This window comes from Mus pahari, chromosome 2 (genome assembly GCF_900095145.1).
Source record: "Mus pahari chromosome 2, PAHARI_EIJ_v1.1, whole genome shotgun sequence".
Classification (NCBI taxonomy): Eukaryota; Metazoa; Chordata; class Mammalia; order Rodentia; family Muridae; genus Mus; species Mus pahari.
The window spans coordinates 20,053,481-20,066,307 of record NC_034591.1 but is presented as its reverse complement, the minus strand read 5'-3'; the positions used below and the strand labels follow the sequence as shown (position 1 = coordinate 20,066,307).

The window sequence follows — 12,827 nt, the reverse complement described above, 5'->3', positions numbered from 1 at the left end:
TTCTTCTTTGGATTAATGGAATCAGTATACTGTTTACATAATACATATTAATAGAGATTATATTAGATTGGTCTAATAACAACAGCGATAGTCTGCATAACCGGAGAGTCAAGAACCATTTTCTAGGTCTAGACAACTGAATGACTTAGACCTAGAAGTCCCTAATCCCAAGCTGTGAAGAGTCTCTGGTATTCAGTCCTGGTTGAAAGAAAGGCCTGAGAACGAAGAGAGAGAAGCTGGAGTCTAATTCCAGCAGGTGGCAGAAGTGACAGATGCAGTAAGAGGGGCGTAGGCCCCTGGACTTTCTTTCCTCAGTAAGCCTTTGAAAGGTGCCATGATTTAACCCTGTGTGCCCCTCACTGTCCCACTCTAGAATACTTCCATAGATGCACAGTGCACAGATAAATTTTACTTCTTGATTGTGTGTGTGTGTGCATGTGTGTGAGCGCATGCGTGCATGCCTACATGCCTGTTATGGCACACATGGAGGTAAGAGGACAGTTAGTTAGAATTGGTTTTCTTTAATATGTGGGTCCTGGGGATCAAGCTCAGGTTGTTGATATTAGTGCAAAAGACCTTTAATCAACTGATCCATTTTGCAAGTCCAAGGAAAACATGACCGTTATGTTAGGGTTTTACTTGTTATGTTTTACACACACACACACACACACACACACACACACACACACACACACACACACGGTATGTTTTATTCACATACCCGCACACAGTGTATGTGTGTAGAAAACATGCAGAAAAAGTTGATTCTCTTTTCACATAGGATAGTCATAAAAGATTTATATGTTATTAACTGTATTTGTATATGATTTTAGTAGATGCTGAATATCATCACTTAAATAATTCTTCTGAATAGTCTTTTCTTGGTGGACTGGAAAAAAATCTCTGCTGGAACCCTCTCATTTTGAAAATTACATTCCAGTTAATTTTTCTGTGTATGTAGGGAGGGCAAATGAGCCAATGACACTCACATGGGCGGTCAGAGGATAACTTGCTGGAGGTGATTATCTTCTACCATGTGCCTCCTAAACATCAAAATGAAGTTGTCAGGCTTGGTGATGGATACCTTCACCAGCTGACCCATCTTGCAGGTCTTTCATATCTATTTTTTGAAACTTAACACTGTATTAGTTACTTTCCTATTGCACTGATAAAATACCATGACCAATACAATTTATGGAAGAAAGGGTTCACTTGGTGTTATGCTTCTAGGGCAGTGGTGGTTCTCAATCTGTGGTATGCAACCTCTTTGGAGTTTGTAGATCAGATATTTATATTATGTTTCATAACAACAGCAGCAAAATAAATAATTTTATGGTTGGAGGTTACCAAACATGAGGAACTGTACTAAAGGGTCACAACATAGGAAGGCTGAGATCCACTATTCTAGAGGCTTAGAATTCATCATGATGGGGAAATTTGGTAGCTGGAGCAGGAAGTCAAGAGCTCATTGTGTGCCACAAGGGTGAAGTTGAGAGCTAACCTGATATTGTGTCAGGCTACATTTAAGGCTGCATTTTCTAAGTTTTTTTTTTTTTTTTTACTTTCTAAGCTTCTAAACAGTACCACCTGGAGACTTTTTCAAATGCTTAAGTCTATAGGAGACATTTCTCATTCAAACAAATACAATGCTCAAATGAAAATCCTTCATTTAATGACTTTGTGTGCTTTATTATTTATTCATGATAAATTCTCATCTTGCCTTTCTGGGCCAAAGATTATACACATTTTAGTGACTTTTTAAAAAGTTGTTTTTATTTATTTCTTTATGTGCATTGCTGTTTTGCCTGCATGTATGTCTGTGTGAGTGCATTGGGTCCTCTGGAATGGGAGTTGTGAGTTGTCATGTGGATACTGGGAATTGAACCTAGGCCCTCTGGAAGAGCATCTATCTAGTGCTCTTCTTAAATGCTGAGTAATTTCTCCAGCTTCTCTAATGACTTTTAATAATGACAAATATCACTAAAGAATAATTATAGCAATTTCTGTTCTTACTAAGAATAAATGTCTGGCATGGTGAAACAAGCCTTCAATGCCAGAGACATGAAGCTCTGGTATCTTAGTCAGTGTACTTTGCTGTGAAGAGACACTGACCAAGGCAACACTTATAAAAGAAAGCATTTAACTGGTGCTTGCTTACGGTTTCAGAGGGTTAGTCAATTATTGTCATGACACAGGGAGTGTGGTGGCATGCATGCTGCTAGAGCAGTAGCTGAGAACTACATTCTTCAGGTGGAGAGACTGAGAGAGACTGGGCCCTACATGGGCTTTTGAACCTCTTCCAAGAAGGCTGCATCTCCTAATCCTTATAATTCTTGCAAGGCAATTCACTCTCTGATAACTAAGGCCATTCTTATTCAGACCACACTTGGCATTACAGATTTAATTTCAAAGGGAAAATTACCTTTTTACTCATCTTGAAAATTGTAGAGCTGTATAATTTTAGGAAAATATTTTCATATGTTCCATCTAAAATGGTTATTTTTATGTTTCATAAGTCATCTAGCAGGGAAGGGATCTTCTAGAGGTACATGGGATGGGGGGAGATGGAAAGCCAAACTTATCATTTGTTTAAAAAGGCCTTAGGTGTTAAACCTGGGAGTTGGGTAGTTCCTTGCTGTGCTGTAGATAACTTTAGGGATTTTTCTTGCATTTTACTCATTTTTAGAAATGAGTATTTGTGTTGCCACATGGGTATGTACTACTATGCATGTGTAGAGATCAGGTGGTTCTCTACTTCCATCATGTGAGCAACTCAACTGGGGTCATCTGGCTTGGTGACTGTGACTATTAACCTCTGAGCCGTTTTTTTCTTGACCCTTTATGGATTTTGACCACCGAGATCAAAGGCAGAATTGGTAAGATAGCTTAGGAGAGAGGCAGATATAGGTAGTCTGCAAGAGAAGCCAGGTAGTGGAAAGTTTCAGGTGATTGTACTGGGAATACAATGGAATTGTTGCTGTGTGAGATAGTTCCATGCAAAGAACAGGCAAAATGCAATGTACTACATAAAGAGGTCAGAAGGATCAATCAAATGTTGCTTAAAGCTATTAGCTTAAAATACCAGGAGGTTATTTCTTGAACCAAATCTTAAGACTCATGGAGTGTCTAGTCCCCTTTAGCATTTTTTTTTTTAAACAATAGAACTTTATATTTCTTGTGATTAAGAAAATTCATATGTGTGTGTATGGGTCTATGTGTTTATGCCACTCTTTGTGGATCCCCACAGAAACCAGAAGAGTATATCAGATTGTCTGGGCTAGAGTTAACTGGTGATTTTGTAATTCCTAATGTGGGTGCTGGGAACTGAACTCAGGCCCTAAATATCTTTAAATATTTTATAGTTTCTATTTTATCATAAAAATAAAGTGAAAAATGGAACTCATATCTTCTGCACTCCATATTGTGACCACAAACAACATGTTCAGACATTGCCAGATAATTTCTGGGAGAAATCAACTCTGCTCGCTACCATTGAGAACCACCAATGAACAAAGGCTAATAAATATACTTAGAAGAGTGCTTGGATGGAATCAAGTTTTGTGTGTGTGTATGTGTGTGTGTGTGTGTGTGTGTGTATGTGTGTGTAAATGAAGTGTTAGTTTTTGGCTCTGAATTAAAAACAGAAGAAAACCCATGTCATTTGTTGCAGTTGATGAATAAGATGTCCACTGAGCTGCTCTATCAGATCTTAATTAATTAAATGATGATTTTTTTTGTTGTTGTTGGTGATTAAACCCGGGACCTTGTTTATGTCAGATAAATTCTCTATTACTAAGCTGTATTGATTGCTGTCATCTTTTCTCTTCTGTGTTATTATACTGATAAAATTAACTAAGTAATTAATTAATTAAGGAGGTTTGGGTCACATTATGTAGCCCTAGAACTTGCTGTGTGGACTAGGCTGACCTTAAACTCAAAGATTCAACTGAGGGTTGGGGTTAAATAAAGGTTTGAACTCCCAGGTCTGGCCACTTTTATTTGTTTTTCTTTTAAATCTACTCAATGTTTTAAATTACATTTGATTTATTTCTGTGGTTCTATGTTTTCATGTGCACATGTAGGAGTCAGAGAACAGCTTGCAGGCTTTGTTTGCTCCTTTTACCATGTGGGTCCCAGGAGTTGACTCGGGTCCTCAGGGTTGGAGGCAAGCACCCTTACCCATTGAATGATCTTTGCTGGCCTAGTCACATGAGCTTTTAGGAAATGGAATGTTCAGGTATCACTTTTAAATTTTACTAAATGTAGACTACAACCTTTTAAAAGTCTGAACTTTGTAAAGAACTTATTAGAAATATAAAAGCTAATAAGTTTTGGAAAATGTCACTTTAAAGAAGCAAAATCCTGAATTAATAGTTCCAAACTTAAGATATTTATTAACATGGGTTTGTCCTCACATTCAGGCTTTAAGGAAGAAAATATTTTTTTATTACTTAATGTACTATTATGCAAGAGAAAGCTCAAATTTTATTTGCTGTATTTTCCAAGAATGCTTTATATGGTTTTTAAATCTAAGTCTTAAAATTCAACATTTATCTGGGTGTGATAGTCCATGGTGCACATCTCAGTAGTTAGGAGGAGGAGGAGGCTCCAAAACAACCAAGCAAAAATTTTAGTATTTGATTTTATATGCTTAATTAATTAATTAATAATAATAATAATAATTATTATTATTTTTTGCTGTAGGCCTCGAAGTAGAGGAAAATCTACAGTGGAAGACGAGGACAGCATGGATGGACTGGAGACGACGGAAACAGAAAATATTGTGGAGACAGGTATTGGATCTTGATGAGAATTTTGACAAAATAATCATCTGTACTTATTTATACACTATACATAGCATTTGTATAGAAATGTCTGTGTTATGATAAGCGGATCAGAAACTTAGAATACCCAAGATACATTATGCAAAACAGAAGAAAACCAAGAAGGATGACCACTGGGTGGATACTTCATTCCTCCTTAGAATAAGGAACAAAATACTCATGAAAGGATATAGATACAGAGACAAAATTTAGAGCTAAGATGAAAGGATGGACTATCCAGAGACTACCCCATTCGGGAGTCCATCCCATCATCAGCCACCAAACCTAGATACTAATGCTCATGCCAGCAAGATTCTGCTGAAGGGACCCTGATATTGCGGACTCTTGTGAGGCTATGCCAGTGCCTGGCAAACACCGAAGTGGATGCTCACAGTCAGCTATTGGAGCGAACACAGGGTCCCCAATGGAGGAGCTAGAGAAAGTACCCAAGGAGCTGAAGGGGGATGCAACCCTGTAGGTGGAACAACAATATGGACTAACCAGTACCCCCTGAGCTCGTGTCTCTAGCTGCATATGTAGCAGAAGATGGCCTAATCAGCCATCACTGGGAAGAGAGGCCCCTTGGTCTTGTAAACTTTATATGACCCAGCACAGGGCAAGGCCTGGGCAAAGTAGTGGGAGTGGGTGGGTAGGGGAGCAGAGGTGGGGGGAGGGGTATAGGAAACTTTTGGGATAGCATTTGAAATGTAAATAAAGAAAATAATAATAATAAAAAAAAAAAAAAGAAATGTCTGTGTTAGGGCTGGTGAGATGGCTCAGTGGGTAAGAGCACCGACTGCTCTTCCAAAGGTGCAGAGTTCAAATCCCAGCAACCACGTGGTGGCTCACAACCATCCTTAACAAGATCTGACTCCCTCTTCTGGAGTGTCTGAAGACAGCTACAGTGTACTTACATATAATAAATAAATAAATCTTTAAAAAAAAAAAAAATAAAAAAAAAAAAGAAATTTCTGTGTTAGCATTTGTCTGTATATGAAACTCTTAAAGTCATCCATCTGTTTAAATTATTAGATGTGTACCGATAGAGTGAAAAACTAAGGTTTCTCAGTTTTCCCCTTGAGTGCTTATTTAGTTTGAATTATTTTGTATACATGAATGTCTTTTATTGAAACAAATACAACTTTTTCATGTCCTTAGTATATTTTCTGACTTGTGAACCATTAATTATTTGTTCAAAGCTTTTGTTAATATGAATATAGAGGAAAATGCTTCGTTAGTGAATGGTATTATGAAGTCCTGGGTTAATCCATAAGCTTCTGTATACTCAGCCTTCAGATATCTTAAACATGCACATATGCGTTGTGTACCCACAAGAGTAGATAAGTAAAATACCAAAAATCATTCCAAAATCTTAACAAGTTAATGATTTAATAAGTTGTTGGCTTCATGGCTTGAGTAGAAGATAACTGCCTGGGGTAGTCTGCCAGCTGTGCATCCCACGTGTGTGGCACCTGGACAGCATTCTGCTCTTTGTTGTTCACCAAGATGAGTATTATCTTTTTTTTTTTTTTTTTTTTAAGATTTATTTATTTTATTTACATGAGTACCTGTCTTCAGACACACCAGTAGAGGGTATCGGATGCTATTATAGATGGTTGTGAGCTACCATATGGTTGCTGGGAATTGAACTCAGGACCTCTGGAAGAGCAGTCAGTGCTCTTAATTGCTGAGCTATCCCTCCTGCCTGAGTATTATCTTGATGTATCTCATAAAGTTCCTTAGAAAAAATTGAAAGGTTACTTCATCTTTTCTAAAAAAATTTTTTTTTGTGTATGTATGTTTTGTCTGCATATACAATTATATGTGTGCACAGGGTAGCCAAGGAAATCAGAAGAGGCTGGTGGGTTTCCTGGTACTGGAGCTCTAGGGAGACGTCTGTTGTGGTGTGGCTGTTTTGGCTTCAAACTTGGGTTCCCTGAAAGAGCAGTCAGTGCTCTTAACCACTGAGCCTTCTCTCCAGCCCTACTTTATTTATTTTTTTTTTTTTTGTAGAAAAAATTATTGTGTGTGTATGTGTGTGTGTGTGTGTGTGTGTGTGTGTGTGTGTGTGTGTGTGTATACACAACTTGGGAAGTATTTTCCTTCTATATGAACTGTGGGGATCAGACTTAGCAGCAAGTTCCTTAACCCACAGAACAGTTTCTCATAATCAAACACTTGCTTTACGTTTTAAGATATTTTCTAGAAATCACTTTATGTTTATTTCTTACTATGTAAGTGCAGAGTTTTTGGAAAGCTTTCGTATACTCTGTAGCTCCCATTTTCCTTTCTGTTGTGTTTTATTAGTTAGAGTGACAAAGTGAAGCTTGGAAGGTCACAATCTTTTCATCTTTTAAAAATGATCCTCTCTACCTTCCTTTTCCTCTTCATATCTTTCCTCTTTCCTTCCCTCCATTATTTAGAGTTTATTATTATTTTTTTATAGATTTTTTTTTTTTTTTATCTGTGAGTCTGTATGTGCTGGAGTGAACATGGGACCCAGAAGAGGTTTTGGATTTCTAGGAGCTGGAGTTACAGGCATTTGTGAGCTACTCAACATGAGTCATGGGGATCCAAACTGGGATCCTCTGTAGGAGCAATACATACTGATAACTGCTGGATCATCTCCCAGCAGCATGACCTTTTAAAGTCATGGTATCCATGCCTTCACCCCCAAAGAAAGGGTCTCACTGTGTAACCCTGGCTGTTTTGGTAGTCTCACTCTGTAGACCAGGCTTGGCTGAAACTCACAGAGATCTCCCAAGAGCTGGGATGAAAGGTGTGTGCCATCATGTTCAGGTCCTTTTAAAGGTTTTTTTTTTTGTTGTTTTTTTGTTTTTTGTTTTTTTTTTTTTTCTGAGACAGGGTTTCTTTGTATAGCCCTGGCTGTCCTGTAGACCACTGGCCTCAAACTCAAAAATCCACCTGCCTCTGCCTCCCAAGTGCTGGGATTTAAGACGTGCGCCACCACGCCCAGCTTAAAGTTTTAAGTGACGTTTTTCAACCTCAATTTTTTTTAAATTAAGACAGTGCCATCTGGCTGTCTCCTTTTAAAACATGTACCCCTCAGCATTCTTTTTCGGTATTCTCTTTCTTACTTGGTGAAGATTTAGCATCATTTCTATATTATTCTGTTTTTCCCCTTGTAAACAATCTTGTTTTTGTTTTCATTTTCAAAGCAGTGTTTCTCTGTGTAGTCCTGTCTGTCCTGGAACTCACTTTGTAGCCCAGGCTGGCCTCTAATTCAGAGAGAATCTCATGCTTCTGCTTCCTTTTTATGATCTGTTCAAAACCTTGAATTTTGACTTCTGGTATCTTTTAAACTCCTCCAGTTCCTCTCAGCAACACATTCCTAGAGTTCACACATTACCCTTGTCATAGTGCCATTTATTGGGGGCAGTTAGTGACTTGTTTTCCCCCACCACACTTGCGTTTTGTTCTAAAAACCTATGCCACACAGTTTTTTACATATTGAAACCTACAGTCCAGTGATCCTATGAATGGGTTTGCTGCTTTCTAACTCCAAGTCTTTGTAATCTTTTTTAAAGTCTTATGTAACTCTGGCTAGCCTGGAGTTCACAATTCTGGCTTAAAAAAAGAGGTCTGCCTGCCTCTGCCACGAGTCCTAGGGTCAAAGACATGCACCACTACATATGGGTATTGTCATTTTCTTGACATACCTTCAAATCTTTCACCAAATCCACATTTTATATCTCCCAACTGATCATGACTGTAGACAACAGTCTTGCTGATTGGCTTATCTCAAATGACCTCAGTTCTCAAGTGAGTCAAGACCACTCCTTTCCTCATTTTATCTACTCATAGACATTTCTTCTCTAGAAATCGAGGATGATTATTTCATTCACCACCTTCTCTTCTCAAGCTTCTAATTCTTCAATTGAGTTTCCATTTTTTGTTATTTTAGGGGAAAAAGGAATTTCACAGTTGTACCAGGTATGGTCTCTTGCTTGTTTCTCTGTCCACACACTCTGCCTTTACTCCAGTGTCTTCAGAAAGCTACAATGAGCATTGTTCTTTGGAAAGAATATTTTTGAGGTCCATCTTTAATCTTTCCTGCACCTAGATAAAAATTTAGCTACTCTCTGAGGACTTCAGGTTCTTTTAGCTAAGGAAAGTAGTATTAAGGAGGAAAAAAAACTATAGGTTATAGGAATGCATATCAAAATTGTTTCACTTGAGAAATAACTGTGTTGTTTCATTGGTCTTTGTCTTGTTTAGAAATATATTAGCTATTAGAAGACACAATATATACACACTTACAGTTGTGAGTTGTTACACATTGAAGCCTACCTTTAAATAGCTAGCTAGCTTGCTTGTTTGAGACAGGTGTCTTACTATGTAGCTATAGTTCTGGAACTTGATGTGTAGCTTCATACTCAAGAGATCCACCTGCTCCTGTCTCTTGAGTGCTGTGATTAAAGGTGTATATTTATAATTCCTGGAAGAAATCATTCTTTTCTTGCATCTGTATCTACTCATATACATATTAGTCCTCCCTCCTTCCCTTATGTCCTTCCCAGATGCTAGTAACTTCTATTGCGTTCTATTCTATTCTATTCTATTCTATTCTATTCTATTTCTTTGAGATTAATGTTAGCTTCCACATTAAAATGAGATATAGTATATGTCTTTCTGTTTTTGATTTATATACTAGTTCACATAGTATTATCCATTTCCACACACATTTCTGGAGATTGAATAATACTTTTTTCTGACACAGGGTCTAGCTCTATAGTTAGTTTCAGATCACTGTATAGCTAAGGTTGGCCTTAAACTTGTGATCCTGTTGTCTTCCCATCTTGAGAGCTAGAGTCACAGCCATGCCTGGCTAGTTTGTTTTTATTTAAAAGAGGTTTTATTATGGATGTACAGATGCTCTGCCTGTGTGTATGTTTGGGTACCAGTGCAGTACCTGTGGAGTCCAGAAGAAGGTATTGGGTTCTCTTGAACTGGAATTGGAATGGTTGTAACCCACCGTGTAGGTATTAGGAACTAAGTCTCTGCAAGAGCAACCATTGCTCTTAACCATTGAATCATTTATCATTGATCTTTATTTTTTATTCTTAATTCTATACTATTCCATTTTATATGTACATCTGTTCATTATTCATTGGCTGATTCTTTTTGGCTATTCGTGGATCATATTCTTATTAAAATACCAGAGTAGATACCTTTTCTATGTATTAATTTCATTTAATTTGGATATATACCCAATAATGGGTTTGCTGGATTATATGGTTATTCTATTTATAATTCTGTTGATCGATGTATTTATTTATTGTTTGAAATGCAGGATTTTGCTTTATTGCCCAGGCAACACTTAGGGTCAAGTGAGCCTTGATGTCAGCTTCCCAAGTGTTAGAACTACAGAGAATGGGATTGGGTACTGCAACTGCATGAGGCTGGTGTGCCCCCTCCCTCTCTCCCTGTTTCCCTTTCTCTCATGTTCCCTCCTTCCCTGCCTCATTTTTTCAAGAAAATGTTTCTCAGAGTAGCCTTGCTGACCTGGAATTAATTCTGTAGATCAGGTTGGCCTGTAATCGTAGAGATCCATCTCTGCCTCCCAAATGCTGGGATCAAAGGCATGCGCCACCACTGCCCTACCATGTGGCTTCCTTTCCTTTCCTACCCCTCCCCCCTTTTCAGGAACATGACATATGGTTTTCTATAATAACAACTATTTTTTTCAAGATTTATTTATTTTTATTTTATGTTTATAAATATTTTGCCTCCATGTATGTAAGTGTACCTTGTATAAGCCTGTTGTCCTCAGAGGTCAGAAGAGGGTGTTGGATCTCCTGAAACAGATGACAGGTGACAGATAAGTTTCCCTGTGGTATTGGGGATTAGAGCAGTGAGTGTTCTTAACTGCTGAGCCATCTCTCCAGTCTTTTTTTTTTTTTTTTTTTTTTGGTAGAGTTGAACATGATTTTAATATTTTCAACTGTTAATATTGAACAAACAATAATTATTTTAAGATATATTTCATAGTTATGTCTCCCTTTTCATTTCCGATTTTATTAAATATGATACTCTCTCCGTGCCCTCTGGTTAGTCTGGCTAAGGGTTTATCTATTTTGTTGATTTTCTCAAAGAGCCAGCTCCTGGTTTGGTTGATTCTTTGTACAGTTCTTTTGTTTTTACTTGGTTGATTTCAGCCCCGAGTTTGATTATTTTCTGCCCTTTACTCCTCTTGGGTGTATTTATTTCTTTTTGCTCTAGAGCTTTCAGGTTTGCTTTCAAGCTGCTAGTGTAAGCTCTCTTCAGTTTCTTTTTGGAGGCACTTAGAGCTATTGGTTTTCCTCTTACCACTGCTTTCATTGTGTCCATTAAGTTTTGGTATGATGTGTCTTCATTTTCATTAAATTCTAAAATGTCTTTAATTACTTTCTTTATTTCTTCCTTGACCAAGTCATCATTGAGTAGAGCATTGTTCAACTTCTATGTGTATGTGTGTCTTCCATTGTTTTTGTTGGTATTTAAGACCAGCCTTTGTTTGTGGTAATCTGATGGGGTGCATGGGATTATTTCAATCTTCTTGTATCTGTTGAGGCCTGTTTTGTGAGCAATTATATGGTCAATTTTGGAGAAGGTAACTTGAGGTGCTGAGAAGAAGGTACATTCTTTTGTTTTACGATGAAATGTTCTGTAAATATCTGTTAGATACATTTGGTTCATAACTTCTGTTAGTTTCACTGTGTCTCTGTTTAGTTTCTGTTCCCATGATCGGTCCATTGCTGAAAGTAGGGCATTGAAGTCTCCTACTATTACTGTGTGGGGTGGAATGTGTGCTTTGAGATTTAGTAAAGTTTCTTTTATGAATGTGGTTGCCCTTGAATTTTGGAGCATTGATGTTCAGAATTGAGAGTTCATCTTGGTAGATTTTTTCCTTTGATGGATATGAAGAGTCTTTCCTTATCTTTTTTGATAACTTTTGGTTGAAAGTTGATTTTTATTTGGTATTAAAATGGCTACTCCAGCTTGTTTCTTGGGACCATTTGCTTGGAAATTGTTTTCTAGCCTTTACTCTGAGGTGGTGTTTATCTTTGTCACTGAGGTATGCAGTAAAATGCTGGGTCCTGTTTACTTATCCAATCTGTTAGTCAATGTCAGTTTTGGGGGAATTAAGTTCATTGATGTTAAGAGATATTAAGGGAAAGTGATTGTTACTTCCTGTTATTTTTGTTGTTAGAGGTGGAATTATGTTTGTGTGCCTATCTTCTTTTGGGTTTGTTGAAAGATTACTTTGTTTTTTCTAGGGCGTAGCTTTCACCCTTGTGTTGGAGTTTTCCATCTATTAGCCTTTGTAGGGCTGGATTTATTGAAAGATATTGTGTAAATTTGGTTTTGTCATGGAATATCTTGGTTTTCCATCTATGGTAATCGAGAGTATAGTAGCCTAGGCTGACATTTGTGTTCTCTTAGGGTTTGTATGACATCTGCCCAGGATCTTCTAGCTTTCATAGTCTCTGGTGAAAAGTCTGGTATAATTCTGATATGTCTGCTTCATATGTTACTTGACCTTTTTCCCTTACTGCTTTTAATATTCTTTTTTTGTTTAGTGTATTTGGTGTTTTGATTATTATGTGATGGGAGGAATTTATTTTCAGGTCCAGTCTATTGGGAGTTTTGTAGGCTTCTTGTATGTTCATGGGCATCTCTTTCTTTAGGTTAGGGAAGTTATCATCTATAATTTTGTTGAAGATATTTACTGGCCCTTTAAGTTGGGAATCTCGCCTCTTCTATACCTTATGTTTGGTCTTCTCATTGTGGCCTGCATTTCCTGGATGTTTTGGGCTAGGAGCTTTTGGCTTTTTGCATTTTCTTTGATGTTGTGTCATTCTTTTCTATGGTATCTTCTGCACCTGAGATTCTCTCTTCTATCTCTTGTATTGTGTTGGTGATGCTTGCGTCCATGACTCCTGGTCTCTTTCCTAGGTTTTCTATCTCCAGGGCTGTCTCCCTTTGTGATTTCTTTATTGT

General features: G+C 37.5%; 1 protein-coding gene across 12 annotated transcripts in view; it reads left to right on the top strand.

Moving 5' to 3' along the window:
- Kmt2c (lysine methyltransferase 2C) overlaps nucleotides 1-12,827 on the top strand; it is a 230,490-nt gene that overhangs the window by 52,037 nt on the left and 165,626 nt on the right. For all 12 annotated transcript variants that reach the window (XM_029534858.1, XM_029534865.1, XM_029534861.1 and 9 more), the window contains exon 2: nucleotides 4,705-4,793. In XM_029534858.1, the coding sequence (XP_029390718.1) occupies nucleotides 4,705-4,793 (89 nt within the window). The remainder of the gene's footprint in view (nucleotides 1-4,704; nucleotides 4,794-12,827) is intronic.